General features: G+C 40.5%; 1 protein-coding gene across 3 annotated transcripts in view; it reads left to right on the top strand.

Annotated features, from left to right (window-relative positions):
- The window catches only part of rabgap1l (RAB GTPase activating protein 1 like), a 115407-nt gene that overhangs the window by 75351 nt on the left and 12627 nt on the right, over positions 1–27429 (top strand). For 2 of the 3 annotated variants that reach the window (XM_022754363.1, XM_022754450.1), the window contains exons 15-19: positions 1112–1186; positions 3196–3321; positions 6150–6293; positions 9894–9935; positions 15583–15711. In XM_022754363.1, coding sequence (XP_022610084.1) covers positions 1112–1186; positions 3196–3321; positions 6150–6293; positions 9894–9935; positions 15583–15711 — 516 coding nt within the window. Of the gene's footprint in view, positions 1–1111; positions 1187–3195; positions 3322–6149; positions 6294–9893; positions 9936–15582; positions 15712–22014; positions 22242–27429 lie in introns of those variants that run through there. The other variant, XM_022754537.1, reaches the window with a different exon arrangement.

The following is a 27429-nucleotide window of genomic DNA, read 5'->3' as shown; positions in this document are numbered from 1 at the left end:
GACGAAGCAAAGATTTCCAGATTACCCAGTTGGTAGTATGGTGATAATCTGTATGTCTAACAGTTGGTCATTGACTGAACAACACTTTACTCTTAAGTCACTGCTGCACTTCTCCTTAGAAAGTCTATTTCTTAAAGTGGACATAGAATTTAGGTTTTTTGTTATTAGATAAAGGAACTATGCTTAAGAGCATGAGAAGAGAGAGAGAGAGACGGGCTGACACTGACAGAGAGAAAACCAAAGACAGAGTGAGACAGTCTCCAGGGAAATTCCTCTGAAAAAAGGAAAAACCCTGGTACTGGAGAGAACCTCTCTGTCTCTTAGGAAATGTCTTCTGTATGTGCTGATGCTCTGAAAACATTAACATTGAAGTCATAAGACTAGTGACAGCTGGAAGATCAACAAGGCATTAAGCTTTTAGGATCAAATGGTGTAGAGATGACTTGTTACTGAGCATATTGAAAATATTACCTTACCATGTCACAAGAAACCCTTTTTCCGGGATGAGTCATAATAAAACGAAAATTATGTTTTTTTTCTCATAAACTTTTGTCTGACAAAAGCAACACAAAAAACCCTTTGGATCACATTATCTGTCCAGCGAGGAAAAGATATTCACACTTGCCTCAGTAATGTCACATACATGGTGATGGTATAGTTTTTGACAATCCTAGTAATAACAGGATATGTCGTTAGCACCTGTGAGAGACGGTCGGTTCAGCTTGTTCAAAACACTGAATCGTTGATAATGTGGGTGTTAGTATTTTTTGTTGATCTTCAGTGTATTTAAAATCAATTTAGCTCTACCTAAACCCATTATCACATCTCAGGTCACTATTATATATACTATTTCAAAAAATCATGTCAATTATATGTCATATATATATAAATGTCAATTATAATTAATCACCACTGTAAAATGAAATTCTTGTCTCAAATTCTTGAGTTTTGGTTGAACAGTCTTCAATTCAAAGACCATGTTGAAGTGAAAGTGAAAATATGGATTAAATTGGAGGTTGCAACATTCCAGCATCAACCTTACACATTTAAACAATGTTGATTGATGTCAGAATTAATTTTTACCCTCTCTCCTTTTCTTTTTCTCTCACAGGCGTACTCTGTCTATGATGAGGAAATTGGTTATTGTCAGGGTCAGTCGTTCCTCGCTGCTGTTCTCCTGCTGCACGTGAGTAAAGTTGTCATCCCACCATCCACTGAGCCTGCCTCTTCATGGTCAACACAATGCACCAGATAAATGTATAGACAGATACATACAAACGTACAAATACATACACACACATGCAGACACAGGTTGAGCAAAACAACGTAACAATTTACAATGTATTGTAATTTGATACAACACAAGCTATTGCTTGTGAACACTTTTGCTGTTCTGTACACATACATCGACACATACTTTCTCAACAACAGTGAAGCCTAAAAATAAATCTTTTACATTTACTACCAATACATTCACTGATGAACTTTTTCCTGGTGCTTTTCCTTGCCGCATGCTTTCAAAATAAAAGCTCGCTGCGGCTTTTGGAATAATAAGTTGATGCTGAAAGGACTGTTTGAGCACAGCAGTCAGACAGTCCTTTTAATAAACTTGAATAAAGAAGGCCTAAATAAAGTTTAATAAATTGTGCAGCTGCCCCTACACCTTACTGATTCTACAGAAACCAAGTGTGTTAGCTTGTACAAGGTGTAATAAAACAGAACTTAGACAATATAACAGATTCAGTGGAGGCTGAGGGAGACAGGGAGATAGAAAGAGTGTCTCTGCCTGAAAAGAAAGTTGCTGACCGCTCAAATGAAAACAGTTTATAGCAGAATGATTCGGATGAATAGAGGGAGTGAGAGAGTGTGAAAGAAGGTAAAGCTGAAAGCACAGGACACTGTCATAGTCGAAAATGAGGAGTGAGAAAGAGGTGGAAAAGAAATTCGTTCAATCTCAAACACATTTGTTTTCAAGGTCAATGGCAGTCACACAGCTCTATATTCCCTTTCCCACACATTAAAGTAGATTTTTTTTTCCTTCTTTATCCTTTTGTTCAGTGTTTCTTGTTTGTTGTGCATGTGTTTCAACTTGTCTGTGTAAAACATCCCTGAAATTTTCTTTGAGGAAGGTGTTAAAAGACAGATGGAGGGTAGAGACAGAGGAGTTGACATGTGGAGGCGGGAGTCCCAAGTGGAGGAGAGAGGGCTGTGGAAGTTTGGTTGACATCCAAACGACAAGGGCAGCAAAGGTTAAAGAGGAGGAGGATGGAGGAAGAGTGGGGAGGAAGGGAGAGGTCAGGAGGAGGTGGAGGGAGGAATGATGGTAGGAGAGTCTTGGAGAAGAGCTATGGATGAATTTGGTGACGCATAATGAGGTATATAGGAGAGGAGGGTGTAAAGTTTAGGAGGAGATATAAAAGGGAGAGCTGCAGTAAAAGAAAGAGAGGTTATACAGGAGGAGGAGGCAGACGGGTTATAGAGGAAGAAGAGGAAGAAGGGAGAGGTTATAGAGGAGATGTCAGGAATATTAATAGGGGTTCAGGTTTACCTGCAGGAGCCCATTCAGCCCCAAACACATACTGTCACTCTGATTAAATATCACCTCACCTCACCGTCTGCAAGTGTGTGTGCGAGGAGAAATAAACCCATATACCCTCACAGATACACACAAACACAGTGTTAAGCTTTCTCTCATGCCTCTTATCTTCATTCATCCAAGCAACATATACACTGAAACACACAGGAATAGTGAAGTGCTCACACATAAAAGCATCATTTTGTGCACACTTTCTTGCACATGCAAACACATTTGTCTGTCCTCTAAAGTCGCTTAGACCTTCACTTTCTTCTTCTGCTCTTCCATTTAAAGCCAGACAAATAATGTCAGAAAATAAAATGTTATTTGTTTTCCATCTGGTTTAAGGAGCAGATGGGTGGGGTTTACCAAAATCTTAATCTGTAAATAAAATTTGACTCTGGTCTGGTAGCATCAAAGTGCCCGACTGTAACTGACATGCAGATAAAGAATGAATCTGTTTCTTGTCTTGAAGACAGTGTGTCCAACAAATGTACTGAAGAGCTCCAAACAAAATATCCTAGTTTCCTTTGTGGCACTAGTTATACATTCTGGAGAGTCAGTTTTATGAAGTTGAATTTCATGTAGCCATTAGTTTAAAGGTGTCTGTGTTCTTTCAGATGCCTGAGGAACAGGCCTTCTGTGTGTTGGTGAAAATCATGTATGAATACGGCCTCAGAGCTCTCTACAAGAACAACTTTGAAGATCTCCACTGCAAGTTCTACCAGCTGGAGAGGCTGATGCAGGTTAGTGATGCAGTGTTTTCTAATTCTTAAAATGTATTAATATTATGTGGTAGCAGAGTCGTGAAGTGATAGGGGCCTCTGGTTCTGGAAATGTTTCACCCCATTCTGTATTCCCATTTCGTTTTTTTCTTCAAACGATATCCTCAATGTTATGTAAAAAAGCACTCCACAAGTTCAAGTTGTTTTCCTATAATATTGTCACTCATTATGCACAGAAAAAAACCTGTTGACAACATTACCCACAATGTAAGTCCAATTGCCCACAGTTCAGTTGGAGGTTGGAGGTTGGAGGTTGGAGGTGTATTATTGTCATAGCAGCTAATGTAGCTGTGGGCTGTTAGCCACAAACAGAGAAGACTGAGCTACAGAGGTCTGGTGACCTCACCTCTTTCTAAATCCACTCCCAGAATTGAAAACTGGCACAGAATAAATTTGGTCCAGGTTGTCTTATCATTTCACATCAACACCAAAACTGGACTTTCTGCCTTTAGTCCGGCATGTGACAGAATTTTTAAGCTCTGTGATTGGATGTTTCTTTGTGAAATGCACCTTGGGAGTGATAGTTAACTTCTACTATGTCCACATGCTTGTACCTTTTATTAAAGAAAAAAACAGGTGTTGTAGGTAACTGACCCTGAGACTTTACATTGTTACTATACAAATAGCTGAATAGAAATGAATGGAAAGAAAATAGATGAAATAACGAACCTTGTGAGGCAGCTGGATTTCTCACAAGTGAGAATCCATCTTGCCAGGCTCCTAGGTATTCACTTCTTGCTGAACCACAGTGGTTCAGCATCCTATGAAGGAAGAACTACTGACAGCTACAGGTGTGTCTTAAGTGTGACGACCTACTATTGACAACAATAGCAGTTCCTAAAGAGGTTACAGTAGTTATAGCATCCCGATGTTATAGCATCAGGTATTTCTTCATTGAAAGAAAAGCAAAGAGCGACACTGAAGGCATTTCTCAATGGAAAATATGTTTTCGCTCTACTAATGCCTGACTTCAGTAAGAGTTTGATTTACCTCCTGGCTCAGCCGGTAGTGAAAAAAGGATGCAGACTCTGATTGGTTGAAGTTAGCATGTAATGGTCGGTGGTAGATGGGTCATCCAATCACCTACCAAGTATTTTTTTGAAAGTGCCTGCCCTTTTCCAAACAGCTTCCAATGAAGCCTTCGCAGATGGTTCTGTGTAACAAACCATCAAGGACGTCAGGTTATGAAATAGCTCCACTTCAAAACTCAATAAGGCTTTGGGTACAAGTCGTTCCCAGTTTATAGGTTGATCTCTTTTTCTGTTCTCTGTTCATTCATCACACGTTTTTCCAGCCACCTCTGGCTGTAGTTGAGGAAATGATTACTCTCACCACTTATGGCAGAAATTGAAATGATTCAGCCTTGGGGTCCCTCCCAATTACAGCTCAATACGAAAAATGTTAATCAGTCACTTTGGCTACATCAGGAGTTTAAATGCCATGAAATTCACTGCACATATCTTTGTTGTACAGTCTAGTCTTGATAACCATTAATTCACACAAGATTTGATTTTTCCAACATTTTGACCTTCATGAGACTTAAAAGGCCCCTGGGCTGTTTCATTTAATTACTAATTTAGCGCAGGGTTTGTACAACGAACCAATACTGGGTGCCACTAAAAAGAAAAGACTAATAGACAACAGAAATAGCCTTACAAACTGTATTTGCATTTTCCATAAAAGCAAGAAAAGTTTGATCATATTCAAGTTTTTCAAGCTTGTTACCAGTAATTGCATCATTTATGGGTTTCAAAATGTTTGTTGTTTCCTTGTTTACGCTGTGTCTCTGGTCAAAAAATATAATACAATATGATGTATAATTATTTCTTACTCTGTATGTGTGAGACTTGCAGTCTCTTTATGCTAAACAGCGTTCAGTCTGTCTGTTGAGGCTGGCGATTGCTGGGGTAGTCCCATCGCACTCAGATATTACAGCCTAAACCTAGTCACTGCATAGAGTTTAATTTGGCCCAGAAATCCATCCTGGCCCGTCTAGCAGTCATCTCAGTATCAGGATCAACTCGGTTAGCATTGACCTAACACGCTCAATGTAAGGATTTTAGCATTGACTGTTAATTATTAACATATAGGTGGGAGCTCACTATCTGATCCAGTGAGATGTCATGTGGCATGGTAAGTGTTAGCTGCCAAAGTTGATTGCTATCTGGCTAATTGAAATCTCTATTCACGGGACATATACGAAGACACACGCGCACACTTTTCTACCTGAAACCTACAACAGTTTTTTCCTGTATGTACATCTGATAAAATGAAACAAAAAAATGGTAAGGAAGTTATGAGTTAAAAAAAAGAATGAATGTAAGGATTTTCTTTTACCCTCATTAGATATGAAGGTACATATAATAATATAACACTGACAGTGCTGAATTGTGTTGCTCTTACACCCTGTGCATTATATGAAACAGATTATGAAACAGCTAAGCTCTTCAAAGTTAAAATCACTCATCAATACAGGTTTGTAAATAGCAAATTTTTCATTTATAATAAAGGAACTTTTAATCAGATCATTTAATTTGATGAATAATATCTGACATGGCACTGAACTGTGCTATGTGTTGTTTGAAACTTTTGTTCTTGGATCGCTCTTGAAAGAGATTATCATCTCAGTGAGACAGCATGATTTAATAAAGTATGAGTAAAAATGTAATAATGTAAAATTGAAATGACAAGTGGAGCCACATTTTTATATTTTTGTAAGTGCTGTTTTATCTCACAAGTTTCTCCTCCTCCTCCTCCTCCGCCTTCTATTCCTCTATCTGCTCCTACAGGAACAGCTTCCAGACCTTTGGTCCCACTTCCAGGAGCTGAACCTGGAGGCACACATGTATGCCTCCCAGTGGTTTCTTACCCTCTTCACTGCCAAGTTCCCCTTGTGCATGGTGTTCCACATCACTGACCTGCTGCTCTGCGAGGTACAATTTGACTCACAGCTTTACATTATTCTGGGAGCACTGGAAGAGTTGTTTGGTTCACATTGTTCAGAGACAAGTGATGAAAGAGTCAAACTTCTGGAAATGTGAAAGTAGTAATAAGGAGGTAGTAAAGAGGGTCATGAGCAAGTAAGTAGAAAAGAGGCATTAATGGGGAGTACAGAGAGATGGCAGTTGGTTGAACTTTACCTCTACTGACTATCAATGGACAGAAGTAGAGAGCATTTAAGACAAAGCTATACCAGCATCAGCACTGATCCATCTCCATTCTGCCCCTCAGTCTACCCAACGTAATCAATAGGGATTCGGTGATCAGACTTTTTAGGGTTGATACAGTCACTGATTTAATGGCATTAAGATCTCTTGACCTGATCACAGTCACTACTTGATTCTTGTTCTGACATGACAACATTTCTACAGAAAGCTCCACTGAGGAGTTCTTCTAAAAGCCATAGTTTATCTCATGTCCGTTGCCCATAATATTTTTTACATTGGGCTCACTGCTTCACAATATTAATAGACAGTATTCCTTAATACTGTAAATATTTTCAGTGTAAAAGTTTTTTATTAATCTTTATAAGAAATTGCGGTATTTTGCAAAGACATTTTCCTTCAAAATTTTTTCCACTGAGATCACAGAGATCAGACTGGGGCTTGAACAGTCAAATGGTGCCTTGCAGATGCAAAAGTGCATGAGAAGCTGTGTGACATTAAGCAGCTGCTTGCTTTAAACTGCATCCTGACTCTTTAGTATTCATGGGGAAGGAAGAAAACTCTAAAACAATGAACAATAAAAAAATAAAAAATAAAAAATAAATCCTACCACACTCAAAAGCTGAACTGAATTTCTTTTGTAAATCGTAGCGTGCTAACGAAGATTACTGGCACTCAACTCCCACTTCTTCTACAGTGGTCAGCAGCACCACCTTGAGTCTGTGTGGAGTTCATAATAATGTAAATAATATTTAAATGTATTTGCATTGCACCTATTTTTGTTTTTACAGTGCTACCAAGTCAATTGATAAATTTAATAAAAATAAAAAGATACATAAACCACTCCTGTGGTAGTGACTAGACTGATCACTACACTACTACTACAAGTGTATGTACTGTTACCAGGGTGATAGTGCATGCCTGAGTTTTGCTTCTGTGACTGTATCATCTAATCTGTGGCTGTATGCTTTGGTGAGTTGGATCAGGTGGAGAGTAAAGCTGCCAGAAAGATGTGGTGAAGCCAAAAGTGTAATGAGGTTGCACGGGTAATGTCTGGCTGAGGCAAGGTTTTTATCTGGAGCTAGAACATGCAGCTGTGTCCTTATGGAAAATAAATATTGAGTTTGGAGCATATAAATTGAAAGTAAGGGGGCCAAGTAGTGAGCTTTGTGGAACACCACATCCAACATGAGCAGATGAGGAAGAAATATTACTCATACCAACAGGTTCTGTTCTGTTCTGACCTGCATTACCTTTTTTACAGCCTTAAATGTAAAAGCGGAAGGAATTGACAAACACCAGCATCACTTGTCAGAACAACATATTACATAAAACATCAGAATCAAGTCATAAAGCTATCATCACTTCCTACACCCTTTTCTCTCTTTCTGCCTTCCTCCCCCACTTTTTTTCCACTTCCCCTCCCTTTCTCGATCCCTCTCTCCCCTCTGTTCGCCTATTGGCCGCAGGCAGAACAATTAAAAGTTTCCCAGGTCTTTCTCACCCAATGAGCCGCATGATGAGAATCTGCTCATTAAACCAGAATTCTCATCTCCTGCCTCCCTCTCTGCTCTCCTCTTCTTTATTCTCTCTTTTCTCTTCATCATCACCTTTACTTGTTTGCTTCTGATTTGGATATTTTAACTTTCATCATTCTCCTATTTTCTGTTTTTTCTTTATACCTGTTCTGTCCTTTTATTGATCAATTTCATACTTTGTCAGTCAGCTGCTGTTTTCCCTTGATGAAGTCTCCTTAATAGTTTTGATTTTGTTTTGATCATTCATATTTCCTCTCAACCTCATTTTCCTACCCAAATCTTAATTTCTTTATTTCTTGTAATTCAACAACTCTGTACTACTTCATATCTTGAAATAGTCAGTCACTAGCTACAGGACTTTTATTTAGTAGTTTATTTATTTAGTTTTACCACTGATACAAGAGACAACTGATTGACGGAGAGTCCCTGACGCACACCTTGATATCACAAGGTTTTTCAGGTCGTTTGTGAAACTTTTTTGCACTCATCATTTAGTCTTGAACCTTCACACATCCCTCTGCTTATTCTCCCACCACCTTCCCAGCCTATGTCATCATATCTCCCCTCTCTGTATATTTATCTCTTTCTCCCCATGCATCTGTCTTGCTTGGATACACATGCTCTGAGATTATCTGTCTTTCTCTCATACGCACCTTTGATCCTGTCTCAGCACTATAGCACCATCTTGAGGCGTGCAAAGACAGGAATATGAAGGCAGAGCTCCCCTTCTTTTCTCTTTCTCCAGTTATTTTTAGAGCTGTCCAGATATTTTTAGCTCTGTGTTGCCATGTGAACTGGTTGTCACGGAGACCAAGGAGACGGGTGTTCCCATGCAGTGCTGACATCAGCTTTACATTTTCTTTCTCTCTGTGTCAAAATCACAATCATTGTATAAACAGAAGAGAGGGAGGACATAGTATCACAGCATTTATGTACATGTAGCAGTGGACGTCTTCTTAATACAATAATCTACACAACACAATGATTTGTGATTTATATAGAAACATAATAAATGAAATAAATAAAAAAAATAGTGAAGTTTCAGCTTTGTGTTTTTCTTTTGTGTTTTTTTGTTTTGTTTTGCAGTACCTCTCTGTGCTTTGTATTGTTACAGACATTCCTTTGTGCTTCAGCAATATCATCCTTACATTTAGTTATATTAATGATATAAGTTTCATCTGTGAAACAGTTTTCAGAAATAACTGACATTTATGGCTTATGCAGTAAACAATTTAACCAACAAAGAAATACTGTGCAATAAAATCAATATGCCCAGTATGCTGTGTGGACATTTTTGACATCAGTAGATGAATGTTGGTAAGGTAATTGTGTCTGGATGTTATAATTTAAATAGCCAATATGTTTCAAGTCAGATATCTTCTGGTCTGTAAGAAAAATATGCAAACATCTTTGAAGTATGTTATTTTAAGGACTTCACTCTATCTTACGTTCTCTTCCTTGCTCTGTCCTTGCCATTTCAACTTTTCTGCTGAATGTTTTACTGACTGTACAAAGTAGAGAATGTCACTTAGAGGTCACATCTCTTACCCAGACAGTGATGACTTTCGTTGCACTGCAGATTTATGACAATCTTGTTTCTTTTTTGTTGTTGTTAAAAGTGCCTCTGCAGCAGAGCATCCCATCTTTATGAACAGACTGGTGTCAGTATGGGCATAAGTTCAGTTTCAGTGTAATCAAAAATAAGTACACTGACAGATACTCATGTGCTAAAACAGTTAGCCGCCAGAATTTTAAAACCTGCTGATACACATGAGCATGGAATTATTCTCTCAACTTCTGTATTCACATCTAATTGCCCTCTCTCTTCCAGGGTCTGAATATCATCTTCAACGTAGCCCTGGCCTTGCTCAAGGTTAGTACTTGCTCAGCTATTCATTTATTTGTAACCCTCTGTTTAGATTAACTCCTGTATGAAGTTATAATGTCAAAATCCAATTTCCTTGATATCTGCCAGGATTATATCTAGTTTTAGATCCACTTTGCTTCAATAAAGGACAAAGCTTTACTTATTAAATATATTGTTTATGTGATGTCATATTAATTTTGTTTTGTGCACCAAAGATAAATCCATCTGGATTTTTGTACATTAATTGCACATGACATTTTTCTGATTTAATGAGCAGTTTATTAAAACTGTTAATAGTGAGATTGTTATACAAAGTGCAAAGCACTTTGCAAGGACGCATGATTGTGCAGGAGAGGCATTGTGTGTGAGGAGGTGCGCTCAGTCTGAGGTCTGATGTGATGGGTATAGGTAGACAGTTAGTTTGTTGGCATTCCTCGCCCCCTAGTGATCAAATTAGAAACTTCATCTGGCAGTAAAGAGTCTTTCGAGACAAATAAGACAAATGTCTAAGGACTAATTGTGCTAAAACATCAAAGTTGAATGTGATGCCTTATGTGTCTCAACAGCTGCCAGTCTGGATCACAGTGACCAGATTCTGAGCAGAATAATACATGTGTCTGTGCTTTTGTGTTGTGGGGGAATTATTTATCGACTTGGATTTATGTGATACCTTTCAATTTGTAATTTTACTATTAATGTATGTGTTTTTAGCAGTATATGAAGAGATGAATTTTAGATGAATTTAAATAGTGTTTTCAATTTGCACCCTCAACTGAAGTTACTAAACATACAAACAGTTACAGCTGCTGCAGAGTTTTTTTTTTTACAGGTTCCCTCATAGATGATGAGATATGATGTCATTAGAATCAGAAAATACAAAGAACTTTTGGATGTTTTTTGATAATACAAACAGGCGCATATACTGAACAATAAATGGACAGACCTAGCATAAAAAACACAAGATAAAAAAACATTACATTTTCTTTAAAATTACTCTTGATTTTACTGACATTATTTAAAAAAAAATGTTCAGATTAAAAAAGAAAATTAAAAAAACTCTTGTGTTCACTTGAGTTTTAAATTATTTCCAAACAAACCACATGTTTTCGCTATCGGAGCAGAGTGATATGGATTTACTAGTTGTTGTGTTATCGGATATGGTTGTGGTGAGGTGGATCAATGAGTTTTGGCAGTGGGTCAGTGTCTGGTTGTTCGGTGTGGACATTAATTTGATTGGACAGTCATTGTGGAAGTCATGCTGAAACCTAAAGACTCAGTGAAGAAGAAAAAACACTCGATAATGATGGCTTGTTTGTCTCATTATGTTGTCCAGGTCTCAGTACAGTTGCAGTAATTTTCTTTTAATTATTTTTCATGTTAAATCACTTTGACACTTTTAACAACGTTACGTTAATGACAGGAATTAATGACGGGGGAAAAGTGCATGTTATGAAATTTTTAACCTGATGTGCTGATAGCCATCAGTGTGTCCAGTCCATTAGTAATTAGTACACCAATTTATTTTTATTATTTATTTTATTATATTATTTATCCATTCATTTAGTTTTTTGTAGATACAGTTTACAGATAGTGATGTAAAAAAGGGCAGCTAGAAGATCAGGAGGCAGAAAAATAGTGAACTTATTAGTTAAGTTTGTTTTACCCCCAAAACCAGTTCTTTTACAGTGATTACCTGCCAAATTTGAGTCCTGATCTAATATTTATTTTTCCTATATAAAACAACTGCACAGTATACATTACCACAGGAATACATTTTCAACTGAAAAAAAGCAAATCCAATTTTGCAGATTGGCTCAGGATATCAATGATAATGATAATAAATGTAATAATATAGTATAAATATATGACACAGTAATGCTAATACACTCAGGCTTTCTTCTCTAAATGAATCATACATGACTGGTTTTAAAAAGCCCTCCCGCTCTGTGTTTTAGCAATAATGTATTCTGTGTGGCAGAGAGAGAAAGATGTGGTGGATGCGATGGTTGGGAATGGAGAACAAATGAGGATGTGAGGAGGGAAGAAGGGGTTTCCAGTGCCTGCTTCCCATTGGCCAGGCATGACGGCATTCTCCCCTGAGGCTCCCTCCTCCCTCCTCCATCCATCCTGCTCTCCTCTCCGCTCTCATCACCCCTCCCTCCATCTGTGTTCACCTCCCTCCCTCTCCTGCTTAGCAGTCGCCATCCACATCACAACAGGAGCATAAGCTATAGCGTTAGCAATCTGGAATTGGAGCAGAAAAGCTCTGTGTTCTTGTTTTTTTTTTTTTTTTAATTTTCTTTCTTCTTCAACTTTACCTCCCATGGATGCCTGCTTGGAACCTCTTCTCTCCCTCAGTTCCTCATTCTCTCTCTTCTTTACCTCCTACTCCTCTACCTCCGCCTTCTCCTCTTCTCTGTTAGCTGGCTATGTATTTCTCCAACACGCTACCTCTGTCCACCACCCAGACCTCTGCAACGGAGCCGCCCCTGCTAGCTGTTAGCTGTTAGCATCACAAAGGTTGGGGGGGGGGGGTAGAGAGAGCGAGGAAGGCAGAGACAGTGAAAAAGAGAGAGGCGGCGGATGGGAAACACTGGTTTCTTTGCCTTGCCTCACCCCAGCTGGCCAGGACCATCAGTCCTGATAGCATACACACTCATGCAAACACTCAACCATTTAGCCTGTGTTGTTGAAAAGCAGAAGTGACTCTCCATCTGAAGGAGCTGGCTTACCATCTAAAGGATCTACTAAGCGATACAGACCGGATGCTTGGCTGCTGCTCACGGAAATCTGCCGAAGGGACAGACGCTGGAGTCCATGCTGGAGTTATTAACTGGACCAGGTTGGAACTGGACAGAGCTCAGACCAGAGGGTTACATCGGTGAAGAAGAAGAACAAAGAAACAGAAAGACTTACTTGCTTATGGCAGACAGCTTGTTCTGTTTTACTACCTCTCTCCAACCTCATGCATAGCTGCCTTGAATCTGACTCATCGAGTTCAGCATCCACTCAGCCATAAACCAATACAAACATGCAGTGCATCATCCTCCCCTGAAGGCAGGAAAGTGCCACACTGCGATGCAAACAGACCACATCTCCTCTGCTTCTGCCATGTTGTCAGGACGTCTGCTCAGTCTTAGACTTGGGCTCTTCAGATAAAAGGATTCATACAGTTATTTCAGTCCATTTTACATTTCAAAGAAAGCTAAAATCCTGTCAGCGTCATACCAGGTGCAGCCTGCCATTTGGAACCAGGGCTTTGATGTGTCATCTCACTTGCACCGAGCCTTGAGCATTAAGGCCACTCAGTCGTGCAGACTGAGAGGATTTTCTCTTCGTCTTTGAAGTCTATCAACGGAGGAAAAATAAAAAAGGTGGAGTACTTATCCATCGCTGCTGTTTGCCGGAGCAGCAGCCCACGTGTTGAGCAGCTTTGTTGCTAGGCAACAGCATACTGGATTGGAATTGGTTGGGGGAGTTTGGCAGGGGAAGATGAGAGTGGGTAGTGTGACTGGATTTCAAAGTGAGTCTGGCAGGTAGCTGGAGGACTCAGCATAATGCCGAAAGCAGCTTCAATAGATCATTTTCTGACTGTTATTTTATCGTACCTGGTGGCCGTTTCTGGGCTCTGACAGTGGTACAAGCTGAGTGGCCGCCACCGACGTCTTGTCCACTTGTCCAAATTCTATCCTGTCCAGATGAACTGGATCAGGCTTAACATTGCATGCCTGGGCTGTGCCTGCTGAGTGGCCGTGTGTTCCAATAAGTGGCTATTTGCTTCTTTCGTAGCTGGCGTCCTGAACATCAGTCTGTTGTGACACTGTTGGATGTGGCATTATAAGCTTCTCCTCCCAGAAGGCCAGTCACCTTGGTCACCAGGACTCAGCCAGTTTGGCTAGACATTGATCTCAAAACAAATCTCAGCCCACCTAAGTTGACCACACAGACCAACTCGACTGCTACCAGTCCACCCCTCCTCCAACTCTCCTCCAACAACCGGGAAACCCACTGGAACATTTGGACGACACGCTGGAGTCATCTGCCACCCTGGCCCCGGAGCGGGACCGCCCCTCACCCTGTCCCACCCCACCACCATCTCCTCCACCGTCCCCTCTGGCCTCTCCTCCCCCTATACCGACCCTGACCCCCCATCTGCCCCATCTTCCAGCAGTGCGCAGGGCGGTGGAGGATGGAGAGGGAAAGGAAGAAGATGGGGCCCACAGCAGTCAGGCCTCAGCGGACTCGTTCTGCAGGGTGATGGGTCTCCTTGGGATGGGACACCGGCTCTTCGTCCCCAGGCTGCTGGCGGTGAGAGGCGGGGGGTGGGGTTGGTAAAAAGTTGCGGTAAAATGAGCATGCGTGGATGGTTGGTTTAGAGTTATAAAGGAGTTGGTTGTTAGTTTGACTTGTGTTCATAATGGAACAAGCTACTGCTGAAGACAGAGGATGGGAGAAGCAAGCAAGTGTCTCCGAAAAAACAGCCTCCGTTTTTCCACTTCTGAGACTGGCCAAAGCAATATTTATTGCATCTGTTATGATGATGCTTTGATCTCTGACTCTTCGTGTCCTTTGAAATTGAAGCATGCAAATTATGCTCCCCCTTAAAATGCTCAAAAGTTTACTTTGAAAAGAGCATTAGCCTGTTCTGCTTTCTGACATAAACCCTGAATCTTGCCTGAATATATTCCTATGGAAAATTGCCTAGAATTTAATAGTAGCTGTTCCTAGAGCCTCCTTCAGCTGACAGAAAAGACTTGCCCTTGGACTAATAGACCCTAATATTTGTTCACACATTCTGATGTAAATAATATTACTGGATAGATTCCAGTGTCCATGCGTCTCAATACCACAAGATGGTGATATTGGTTTCTAACAATTACTGATTAAACGCCATGCTTCTCTGAAAATCACTGTCTCTACATCCATATAGTTTGACTTATTCACGCTGAGAGTTGCCCAGTAAAATGCCTGTCTAATGCTATCAGCTACTGAGTCAGCTGCACTGCAATAGCTAGAGGTTTACTGCATTGTTCAATCACAGCTTCATTACTTAATGTTAGGAGAGGGTAGTGTTTTCTTTTAGACAGTTAACTTTCCTATCAGAGGCTTGTTTGCTAAGTTTATGTTCAGAGGTTTCGGCAGCTTTAAGGATAATGTAAGAAATTGACATTAGAGCCAGGGGGCATTATAGAATTTGTATCATGCAGTTACACAAGAAACTGGATTGGCTTGGCCTGACTCAAAACTTATGAATCTCCTATAAATGTGTTCATCTTTCAAGGGCAGAATTGTAGTAGAGTTATAACATTATCTTTTCTCCCTGCTCTTTGTCATCAGGGAAAATATGTCGCACAAATGTGATTGTTTTTTTAAATTTTTTTCCAGAGGTCATGCTGCCCTTGATTGGTTAAATGTGACTTAACTAAATTAAACCAATCATGTCTCACACGAATCAATGTAACCTTCATCAAGTCGTGCAGTTAATAGCCTTGTAAGTCCGTTCTCCTTGAATCTAGAAATGTAATGACAGCCATCAACTGGGGAGAACTATCTGTTGGAGGTTACTCTGCTCTTCACGTCTGACATCCCTTGTTTGTCTGTCTCCACCACCACCACCTCCCCTCTCCTCCCACCTCCTCATGTCTTGCTCCAGACATCTAAAGAGGACCTTTTGCAGGCAGATTTTGAAGGGGCTCTCAAGTTCTTCAGAGTCCAGCTCCCTAAACGCTACAGAGCTGCGGAGAACGCCCGAAGGCTTATGGAGCAGGCCTGCAACATTAAGGTAAGGAGCTCTACAAACAAACACATGCATTCGCTAACTCTAAGCCCAATATCTCTCACTTTAAATTCAACACCTAACCCTAAACCAGTCCATTGATAAAGTGAAAGAATGTCCAAAATGTCCTCCCTCTGAAGAATGTCCTCAGTTTCGCATTGTGAAAACCCAAAAGTGTTGTACAAGTGTGTACAAATGCACACACGTCATTCCTGGAGTGACTATGGGATTATTGTATGAGTCTGAGCAACACAATGAAGAATTCCTTTCTTGGTATGTCCCACTGAGATACAAAAACCAGAGTGGTCAGAGGTCCAGGAGCATGTAAAGTACAGCTCTTGTTTCTGTGGGGACCTTCTGGTTGCAGTATCCCAGGTGTCATGGTTTATGTTGACTGATCTTTATTGGTGTCATTATGGTTTTTATATATTTTCTGTCTATGAATTCGGTGCCCAGAGTAGGGTTACCACTTGTTTTATTTGAACTGCACTGACATATTAGCTCTCAGTCAAAAAAAACGAGGTGAGACTGTAACACCTTGATTTTCTTGGACTATCTGTTGCTAAAGGTTGCTCTTATCTTCAGCATAAGCACTTTCTTTGTTTCTTTAGGCAAGGAGATTGTCACTGTTCTTCTTATTCTGGTAATTCCAAACAAGCCAGAACCATAAAAGACATTACTTCCTGTGCAGCGGGAAGGATCTGCCACAGTATCACTAAATGTAAAAGCTTTTATGAGGTGGATACACTGTGGGTGGGATGTGTGCTGCGTTGGAGAAGCCTGACCGTGAGGGAAGGAGAATGTCTCAGATAATTACTACATTCTTTCATGTCATGTTGTCAGTTTTGCAATCTGCTGTATTTTTTCTCGTTGCTGCTTCTTTCCTCTGCTTTTATCGGCCCGTCTTGTACATTGGTCTCGACTGAAATCTGACAATACCAGATAAAAGATTGATTCCATGAATGGTAGTCATAGTTTTCCACAAAGCTTATTAGGCTGTGTGTTCACTAAAATTCCTTTACATGCACGCGCGCGCACACACACACACACACACACACACACACACACACACACACACACACACACACACACACAGGCACACACACACATTATCATCCTCCTATTGACCTTAATGAGGCTGCTGGCATTTAGGGAATTTGCTTCGGTCACCAGAGACCAAAAGCAGTACACAGAGTATAGGATATTGTGTGTGTCTGTGTATGTGTGTGTCAGCACTGTGCGTAGTGATAGAGGAAGGAAAGAGTTGACAGAGACAGATGGAGGAGATAATCATCCTCCCTCCTCCCTTCTCTCTTTCTCCCCCCTTCACACTCTCTATTCATGTCTCTCTGTATTTACATACAGTTGATATTTTACATTTCAGGTCATTTCTCATCCAGAAAAGCTTACAGTGCAGAGCAGGTTGTGAGGTTGTGGCATGTTCAAGAGCTTGTTGGCAGGACACATGGCTCTTAAATGATCCGTGCATGTTGGGGTGTATTTCTATGCTTTTCTACACACAGGATATCCTGCACTGTGACACACTATTTATCTCTGGTGGTTTAGTAGCATTTTGGTACTCTTGCACAATCCTGCAGCACTATAACATGTTGAGTGTCATGTTGCACAAGAGCTAACGTGCTATTTCATATTTTGTCATGTATGATGTATTCTTGCTTTTAAAGCATTTTGAGCCTGCCATATGAAATCTGCTATATAAACAAAACTGACTTCACTTGACACACTTTGGAACATGTAATGTACACACTCACTAATGCACACACTTTAGCAGGCATGAACACATTCAAACAAGTTGGCCCAAAATCTCCCTTCCAGCATTGACTGGATTGTAATCGAGTGACTGAAGGCCGTAGCATATGATTCATATGATTTTCACACTCATCAAACCGTTCAGTGACCCCTTGTGCTCTGTATAAAAGCATCTGCACTTGGTTTTCCCTATAATTTGTCACCTGTCTGTGTGGACTAACACATTACAGGATTATGGACTGTAAATGTCTCTCTCTCTCTCTCTCTCTCTCTCTCTCTCTCTCTCTCTCTCTCTCGCGCACACACATCCATGCGTATAGTAGATGTCCCAATACCATTTTTAACTTTTCAATACCAATTCCAACACCTGAACTTGTGCATTGGCCAACACCGAATACCCATCCAATACCGTTACGTTGAAAAAAACAAAACATAAATGAACGCCATAGAATCTTTCTTTTATTATCTAATTTGACTGTCAATCATTAAAAGAATAAATCTAAGAATGAATAACACTTCCTACACTAATTGTCCTAACACTCCTCCCCTAGAAATTAAAGGCTCACATACTGTACATGTTGCTTTAGTAGTGGGACTTTCCAGTGTAAAATATTCCCAAATTGCAGACATTTTGATAATGGCCACCATTGCACTATTTACTGGGAATCAATTCTTCTTCACTGCTCCAGTACTTGCCAGTAACTGCACAGTGCAACCTGTGTAGGCCACTGTTTTGGAGCAGTGAAAAAGAATTGATTTCCAGGAAAACTGCTGATTTATCCAAGTGTGAAACTATAAAGTCTATTAATTAATATTGTGGTAGCAGATCTCACGCACTCGCCATTTCACGATACAGTATTTTAGGCAGTACCAGAGGCATTTCCGATACTACACACACACACACACACTAGAAGCAACTGACTAAATGAATTCATCATGAAACCAGGTAGTCTGTCTGATGAGATGACTTAGCCACAGGGCACATAGAGACAGTTCGTCTCTCGCTCCTCTCATCTCTTGATCATCCCCTGCTGATTTTTCACTCCCCTGCTGCTCCTCACTTTCCTCATGCGTTGGCGTATTTATTTTTCACACTTTTCCTCTGCCTTACACAAGCTTTCTCTGCTGAGGTTTTGGCTTGGCCACTCTTTTCTTGGCACCTTTATCTCTCTCTCTGTCTCTCTCTCTCACACACACACACACACACACACACACACACAAGCACGTACACATAAACTGAGTGTTGAATTCTTTGAGTCTGTTTGGATCACAACATTTAGTCACCCTGTAGGAATCCTGGGAAGAGCCATAAGTCAGATAGTGTTGGATTCTTGGTAGCATATTAAAGTGAATTTGACCAAAACACCACCTTAAACAGAATACCCATGAGAGAGAAATGCAAATACTGAACACATCCTAATAGGAATGTCTTGCATATCAAAACATTGCATGTGCCTCTTTGACTTCATCCTCTCAAAAGCATATTCTTTCTACTGTCATGTTTTTCAACCAGTCATTCTTTTAACTTTTAAAATAGAATATTCCCTGTGGATACAAGTATATGGAGCAAGTCAGTCAGAAGGAGAGGAGAAATAAAGAGAGGCTGAGCCTAATGAAAATGACTAAGAGGAGAAAGAGCCTTGGTTTTCCATGCACTCCTCTTCACTTTTCTCTATTTTTACCACTGACCATCCAGCCAACTCACACCGGCTCACTGACAGATAACAGCATGTCACAGCAGCTTGTGACTTGCCACATTGTACAGCACTACATCACATCACATCACATCATATCACATCACATCACATCAAATCACATCACATCACATCACCTCACCTCACCTCACATCACATCACATCACATCACATCACATATCCAACCATGTCATGCTGCATCAGTGATATCGCATCATGTCACAAAGCCTCACAAGGCAGGATGCTGTGCCACGTTATCTTTCACCATACTACTACCTTCATACACCACATCACACCCCACCCCGACCTCCCATAACATGAAATAGAGGGAAATGCCAGTCATAACTTCCCAGATTCCCAGGCAGTGTCTTCAAATAAGATCAAAAGATAATCAATATTCAAGTATCAAAATTATCGTTGAATAATTATGATCTGCTAATTGATTATCCCTACTTTACTTGTCACTGCTCCATGCCACACATAACACACTCCACCACACAAGATGTTACCGATACACAATTTCCAGGTCAGATGGAATGAATGATTTTCCAGGCTGCCTGTTGATTTTAGATAGTAAAAGTGACTAAAAGCATCTTTGGACCAAACAGCACGAATTTGTTGGCAAGGCTGATGTTGATACCAGAACTACACTTCTCAAACATCTACCATGTGGCTGGGATCAGACATGAAAGGATAGAAGGAGAGCAGGATTCTCTCCCCTCTTTTCACCCTTAACAAATCAAGCTGTAATCATTTGTACATGATGTGGCTTCTAGATTAAGGGAGACAGTGGCTACAGTACTTTCTTTGGAAGAGTGTTGGAGGACCTGCCATGCTCAACTGCCATCACAGAAGAAGGGAAAACCAGCCTGTCTGAGCCACTTTGCTCTCTCTCCAGCCCCCTTTTACATATTTTTCTCTGTCGACGTCTAAATCGGATCAGCTGAACTCTGTAAGCTGCTTAAAACAGCGAAAGAATTCACTGGCACCTTGGCTTGATGAACACAACGGGTAGTAGGGTGGCTTAGCCTTTCTGGGGATTATGGGAAGAATTTGAATTTCTCTGCCTTCTTAAACATCCACCGGACCGCAGCTGGAGTGATGACTTTTTAGGACTCTAAGAAAGAAAAAAAAAGGAGAGAAATGTTGTACATTCATTTGCTGCTCAGGGTTTGACTGATTAATCCCGTTTTTACCAAATCCCTCCCAACAGAAAGGCTAAACATTTAACAGACCATGGAGAAAGAAGAGAGAAGGATGTGTGTAGAGAGACTGACAGAATAATTTAGAGAGAAGGAAAGATACAGAGTCCCAGACTAAGACTTACATGGATGGATGAAGCCTCAGAGGCTGTAAAGACAGTTTTAAAGCGAAATAAAGTCCCAGACATATTAGAAGCATTGAGAGTTAGAGAAATTTAACAGAAACACAAACTAAAAAGGTTAAGAGAGAGATGTAGAGGGCTTTCGGATGATGCAGCACAGGTGGTGGCTGCCATAGTGGAGTTTTACAGCTTATGGTTGATGGTGATAAGTTGACCGTCAAAGCAGAATTGACAGACCTGGATCATTACTGTGGGGTGTTTGAGTGGAAAACCGATTGCCTCATCATTAATTCATTGGACTGATTTTGTTTAGATCATGTCACACATGTTTGCTAAGTAAACATAGTATCTGCCGCCATTACTTTTCTTCAGTGAAACACAATCGTGTTAACATTACATGGACCTGCTGAATATCATTGTTATTATTTATTAAGTTTCTGTTTCCTACCACTGTCTTCTTTTTAAATACACGTCTGCTGTGTGCATGTGCTTAGTGGCGAAGAATTGTCCACACAAAGCTGCCCCTCACAAAATTGTGCACACCATTGTAAATTAGTCAGGTACTCGTATTTGCACAGTAGTTACATAAAGGAGATGACAGGCAAACTGCACTTAATGCATAACTGGAGCTGCAGAACGTATCAGAAACTAGCAATTCCAGGGTTCTGTAAAGAAAGACAAGTCACCTTACTGTGTCACAAACAAATCTACCTTACATGACTCTTAACTTGTTTCTTTTCTTATGGAGACAATTCTCCAAATGGACCTCCATCATGGAGCCACATGTGTTTGTGACAGAGAGAAAACACAGTAGCATAAAAAGACGTGTAGGAAGAGAAACACAAACCCACTGTTGTTTATGCATCTCCCGTCAGAGGGAATGTTTCCTGAGAGGTTACCAGCTAGTTTTATATTTGGGAGGATGCTACAGTATTCAGGCATTGTCCAGGATAGTTGCTTTCACTTCACTGCCTGGGTTTTACCGTTGGAACGATGTGCAACTGTCAACGACAAGTCACTGTGGTTGATCTGACAACTTCCTTCCTATCTCTCTTAACTTCAAACACACACACACACACACACACACACAAACGTAAAGGCACACAGTGTAGATGTGTAAACAGGCCTTTATCTCTATTTTTACCAGTGGCAGGAAATAGAAAAAAACAACACCCAGACAACAACCTAAAGAGAGAATTTAAGAGAGAGAGAGAGAGAGAGAGAGAGAGAGAGGGAGGGAGGGAGAGAGGGAGGGAGAGAGGGAGGGAGAGAGAGGCTCAAATGAGAGATGGTAAGAGAGAGGGAAGTACTCGCTCAGTGGAAAGGAGGAAAAAGCAAACTCATCCTCCTTTGTCACACACTTCTAGCGTTACAGAGAGGGAGAGAGGGAGACAAACAGGTGTGTTGTACTGCCCTCTCGCTCTCCCCTGCCCCTCCTCCTCTCAGTGGGCGGGGCTCAGCCCTTGAGGGACTCTTGAAAGCAGCCAGTCGCCTCCTCCAAGCTCAGAGAGAAGCAAAACCTGTCAGCTGCAGTCCTCTCTGTTTCCCTCTCCACCACTTTTCTTCCTCCTCCTTCTTCTTCATCCTCTCCTCCTCCTTGCTGCTGGGGGCAAGCAGGAGCAAAGATGATGCAGGAGGTGTCCATCATGGTGGCGTACGACGCTCATGTAGTGGACCGACCGGGTGAGGAGGACACCCTGGCTCGCTTGGTCGCCCACTCCAGACCTATCAGAACGCCCAGACCGGTGGTAGGTCTGTTCTCGCATCTTTCTTTCTTTCTTTCTTTCTTTCTTTCTTTCTTTCTTTCTTTCTTTCTTTCTTTCTTTCTTTCTGTGTATACCCTTTTAACTCTGATGGGAGACATTCACAGCTCGTTCTACTGACCCTCTCTTGCACTTTTTAGATAAGAAACATGGAAAGAGGAACTCACCTGCTTCTTACTTTTCTTTTTTCATGTGATGTTGCTGTTGTGATGTTATTTCTCTTGTCTTTATCCTTTTTCTCTTCTTTGTATTTGGGCAGCACTTATGAATTAGTTTATAACACTGGTGGGAAATGCAGGTTGAACAGAAACTACATGTTTCCTTCCATGCGGTTGATGGTGTAGACTCATGTATGTGTGGATTGTGTTGTGTTCTGACTGTATCTGATGTTTAAGGTCACAGAGCTTTGTCAGTCAGTCTAGACACGGAGCTGATTTGTGACTGTCAGTTTGTTTCAATTACTGATATAAATTTGGAATCAATGGAGACCTTGTGTGTGTTTGTGTTTGGGTGTGGGTGTGTGTTTCCCTCACATGTGTAATTGAATTCCATGGCCTAGTTTTTCCTCAGATGTCCAGTTGGCTTTGTCCTTATTTAAATATTCAAACTCTTGGACCGCCACTTTATGTAAGAGCAGATCACCCTCCTCCATGCACACACTCTCCTTCTGGTAGAATAACATCCAGTATGGCACTACTGCTTGTGATTTCAGCTTGGAGGTTTGGGACCAATTCCATTTTTTGCTACAGGGATTCAGGTCAGAAATCTAAAAGTGGGCCTGGTACCACTTCCTGTGGCACCAGGCATCTTTAATCGCATTACCTGAATGAGAGAGGCCCCTCTGTCCTCAGCCTGGCCTCTTAACATTTACACTTAAAGCTGTGGGAAGTGAGGTTGAGGTTTTCTGAAGCTTCAGCTGGTTTGAGCCCTGAAACTTTTAAGTGTGTATATCAGCAACCATGTGTGTTACTGGAATGGCCTTGAGCAAGACGCTGAGCCCTGTACACGGTTGCTGGTTGTATCTGAGCACAGCAGGCTCAGCTCTGCCCCTGGAATTTCAGGAATATGACTAGCTATATGAGATTTGAGATGTTTTCTTTATGGGGAAAGTTGCTGGGAATATCGACACTGTGAAGGGCAGCAGTCTTTCTCAAGGCAGGGAAAGACAGGGAAGTGGATATATTATCAGAGAAAACCAGGGAATATCAGGGAATTCCCACTGTTTCATATATTCATTGCCTCAGGTGGTTTTCAATCCAACTAGAAGGAAAAACAACGACAAATTGGGAAAAACCAACAGATTTAGAGGAATGGAATCACTCTGATGCAGTTTTTTTTTTTATGGAAAGGTCATGGAGTTTTGGATCTTGTGTGATTGTAGCTGTAGTGGGTCTGTATGTTTGAATAAAAGCCTCGCCTCTAATAGGTGAGCACAGCCGAGTTTAGCATAGCATTTCATTACACAGTCATTCTGCAGTATTTGTGTGTTTTAGGGGTGTTGGAGAGCAGCAGGTTGCATAATCAGTAGCTAGACTTCAGCTTGTCTTATCGATGATTTCTGTTCCAACGTGTGACTCAAAGAGAGTAACACATAAGCTTCACTGGTAAGAGGTTAAACGCTTTCCTGTATTGTGTAATTGTGTGTATTAATAAGAAAGGGCTGCTATATTACGTATCAGCAAGGCATTGCAGATTAAGGAGACTTAGGTTAAATGCCCCAACATGTTGAAGTGCCCTTGAGCAAAACACTGAGTCTCTACTAGCAGCTGTTCTCCTGCTGACCCTGATCTCTAAATCTGCTCTTCTTAGCCAATCAGGGCCCAGTGTTATAAGGACTTGTCTACGTTTAACTAATTAGTTTTGGATTTTAACAAATGAGCAATCATTTTAGACTCATAGAGGTAAATAGCAAAAATAAAAAGGTTGTTTTAAACAAAACATAGACGTGCAGCATGTGTAGTTTGTCTTTACAGAAAGAATGAATGCAAAATACCAGTCAAGACTGTGAAATTTGCATCTATAGTAATACAAGCAAGCTAGTGATTTTCTCAAAACTTTACTTCATTTGTGTAACTAGAAAGTTGAACGTCAGGAAGAAGAAAGTCATACTTGACAGTTTGGGTTTGTTAACCTGCAGATAATCTGTGACAAACCATCTCATCACATACAAAACGCTTGGAAAATATGACGCAGTGTCTTTAGTTGGTGAGGTGGAATCTTTAGGAGAATGCTTAAAGGCAGTAAATGAGTATCTGAGAGGAGGTGAAGGCACAAGCGAGAGGTGGGTTTTTTTTTTTTGGTATGTGTATGTGTTTCACTCTGAAAATCAAAACGGCAAATCTGGAGGTGTATAAAATCTCAGGAAACACACACACGTCATTCTCTCCATCTCTGTAACTGTCTGTTGCGCATTTATTTTATGTTTTAGGCGTTAATGTAGAACTTCCTCACACACACAAGTGGGTCAAGAGGGAAGTTGGCCCTTATGTTGTACGTATATATAATATTATTTTGTCATGCTGTGTGTCCCTAAGAAAATTGGATGTTAGAGAAGCTAACAAAAGAAACCACATCCATGTAATCAAATAATCTTGGAGGACTTTGATTGTTTTTCACTGTGTAAAACATGAGCAATGTAAATCTTAAGGTTAGAATGATTCATCCAGCGGTAAAATAACACCATCACTCCCCTTTCAGAGTAGAGATTAAGTGCAACATATAATGGGGTGAAATGTTTTTCAGAAGTCTCTTTCCACTCAGACATGAACAAGAGTTTGGAGGAAACGCTAAAATCATGACATCTTTTGACATGACAATGGTCAGATGAAACAACTCAGCTGAAACACAGTTATTACACACATATTAACATATTGTTGCTGCCAGTTGAATTCACTCACCTCCCACATATCATCTTTCAGGAGCTAAAAAGTTCCACTTTTATCAAACAAACCATCAAGAAGTAGGAAAAATCTCCATTTACAGTAGCACAATGTGTCACTTTCTCAACCTATAGCTGCAGATAAAACATATTAAGTGAAACTGGATCTCTACGTGGATTGGTGCATCCAGAACTCCTCGCCACACCATGACAGTAATAGTCTAGTATATTGTAAAATCAAGCTCCCTTCCCTGGCAGTGTTGATGTCAACAGGAGAACATCACGTTCAATTCTACTCCATTGTTTTTGTTACAATACAACGATTATTAACCAGCGTTCAGACACCAAGCTGCTCTTTCTTCCCACACAGATAACGACAGAACGGGTCTGAGTTCTGTTATCTGCTGGGGAATTGTGTGTCAGATAGATAAGAGTGTGACTTTCATTCAGCTCAGTGGTTCCCATATAATAAAGGTCAAGGGTCAACCTGCATTTCAGTGAGGAAGACAGGTAATGACTGTCTCGGAGGGCACCCTGAGCCAAGTGGCTTTATCAGTTTCACCTGTTTAGAATGTTTTCTAGTTTGTTCATTGGGGCATTTTATTAACGCCTTCTCAAGGATACACTGCATTTGTAATGTGGAGATTTCTATTCCTGTGTATAGTCAAAATATTGGGAAATGCTGTAGATTCTGAGCCCCTTCTTAATGCAGCTGGCTTTCCATCTCTGCATATGTAACATAATCAAGAAATAAACAGCGCACAACTACACCTATATAATACTAAACCAAGTACTTGACTTGATTTTAACACAAACAGCAAAGGACACACACATGCTAGTCTCAGAGGAGGGGTCATGTGACTGTGACTGACCTGGAATCCCCAGCCCTAACGGTGGGCGCTATGGCAACGCTGTTTCCACACAGCAGAGATAACATTACCTCCCACCTGAAGGAGACACGCATACGCGCGCACACACACACACACACAGATACAGATACAGTTCAATATCAGTTAATCATCAGTGTCTCTTTGGTTTACTTGGAGTGAAAGTCTTGGTAGAATTGTATGTGTGAAGCGGGTTAAGTGGCCCTTAGGCTCTCAGTGCTTATTTGAATGTGAATTTCAGAGACTATTGCACCTCACAGAAAAGTATAATAAATTACTTACTAACTGATTTTCCTGTGTTTTGCAGATACTTACTGTGGTATGTTTATTTGAACTGTGAAAAAATGCACAAGGAAGTAACAGATTTTTATTTTGTGTTTGCACAGCGTTGTAGTTTTCTGAAATTGAAAAAATCTTACGTGGGCTTGAGTAAACACGGTTCAACTCTGCAGCTTTTCTATATCCAAACTGCCATAATTGAGTGGTCACATGTTCAAAAGTGATTCTGATGGATTTCTTCAAGTAAAATTGTTTTAACAAGTTATCATGACTCTCTGTGGAGTATTTAAACAGCATTCACTGAAAATGAATATAAGAAATTAAGAACATTTACTTTACTTGGCCTCAACTTCAATAATAGGTGCAGCTATTCTCCCATTGCCCATCGCATTGGTGGAGAATTGTTTAAAGGTCCAATCAGTATTTTTGACCATATGAATTACAGGAACATTTCTAGATTTTGACTGGAGAAAGACATAACCATATTTGTTTTTCTGAACTGAACATTGTGGAAAATACAGTAGGCTTGTTTTACTCTAGTTTACAAACATCCCTGATATGAATAAACCTTAACAGCATCAGAATAAATGAATAATTTAGTTTTTTTTTTATTATAAGAATTGTCAATCAGTGTAGGCATAGGGCAGTCCTCTGTTTAGTGGAGGAGTGATTGTGTTAACATTTGGATTACAGGCAGGGCAACATATTTTTTCTGGAATGAATCTTTATTGGTGTTAACACAGCGAGGCAAAGTACTCATCCTGTAGGCTTTCATTAGCAAACGACCCCATCACAGCACAGCCAGTTTACACGTCATCCCATTTTCTGTTGTCTCTCATCTCAGGAGGAAACGAATGACCTTCAGTGACACGTTGGTCGTGTAGCTCACAGTGTGAACTGACAACTGACAGTTGTCTGACAGCTGTGCTGTAATGTGCCTAGTTTAGTCTGTGTGCATCTCGTGCATTTTCACATCATGTCTAGTGTGAGAATAGCACAGTAATGAACACGACAGGTTTAATATACAGTGCTGCTTGAAAGTATATGAACCCCTTGAGCAGTTCAGATGTTTCTGTTGTTTACCATGATTTTCTTATTTTATCATCACCAGTTTTTATGTATGAAATGT

Source organism: Seriola dumerili, unplaced genomic scaffold (genome assembly GCF_002260705.1).
Source record: "Seriola dumerili isolate Sdu_G_001 unplaced genomic scaffold, Sdu_1.0 BDQW01000002.1, whole genome shotgun sequence".
NCBI lineage: Eukaryota > Metazoa > Chordata > Actinopteri > Carangiformes > Carangidae > Seriola > Seriola dumerili.
The sequence above is the reverse complement of the archived record's forward strand: the minus strand, read 5'-3'. Positions and strand labels throughout refer to the sequence as shown.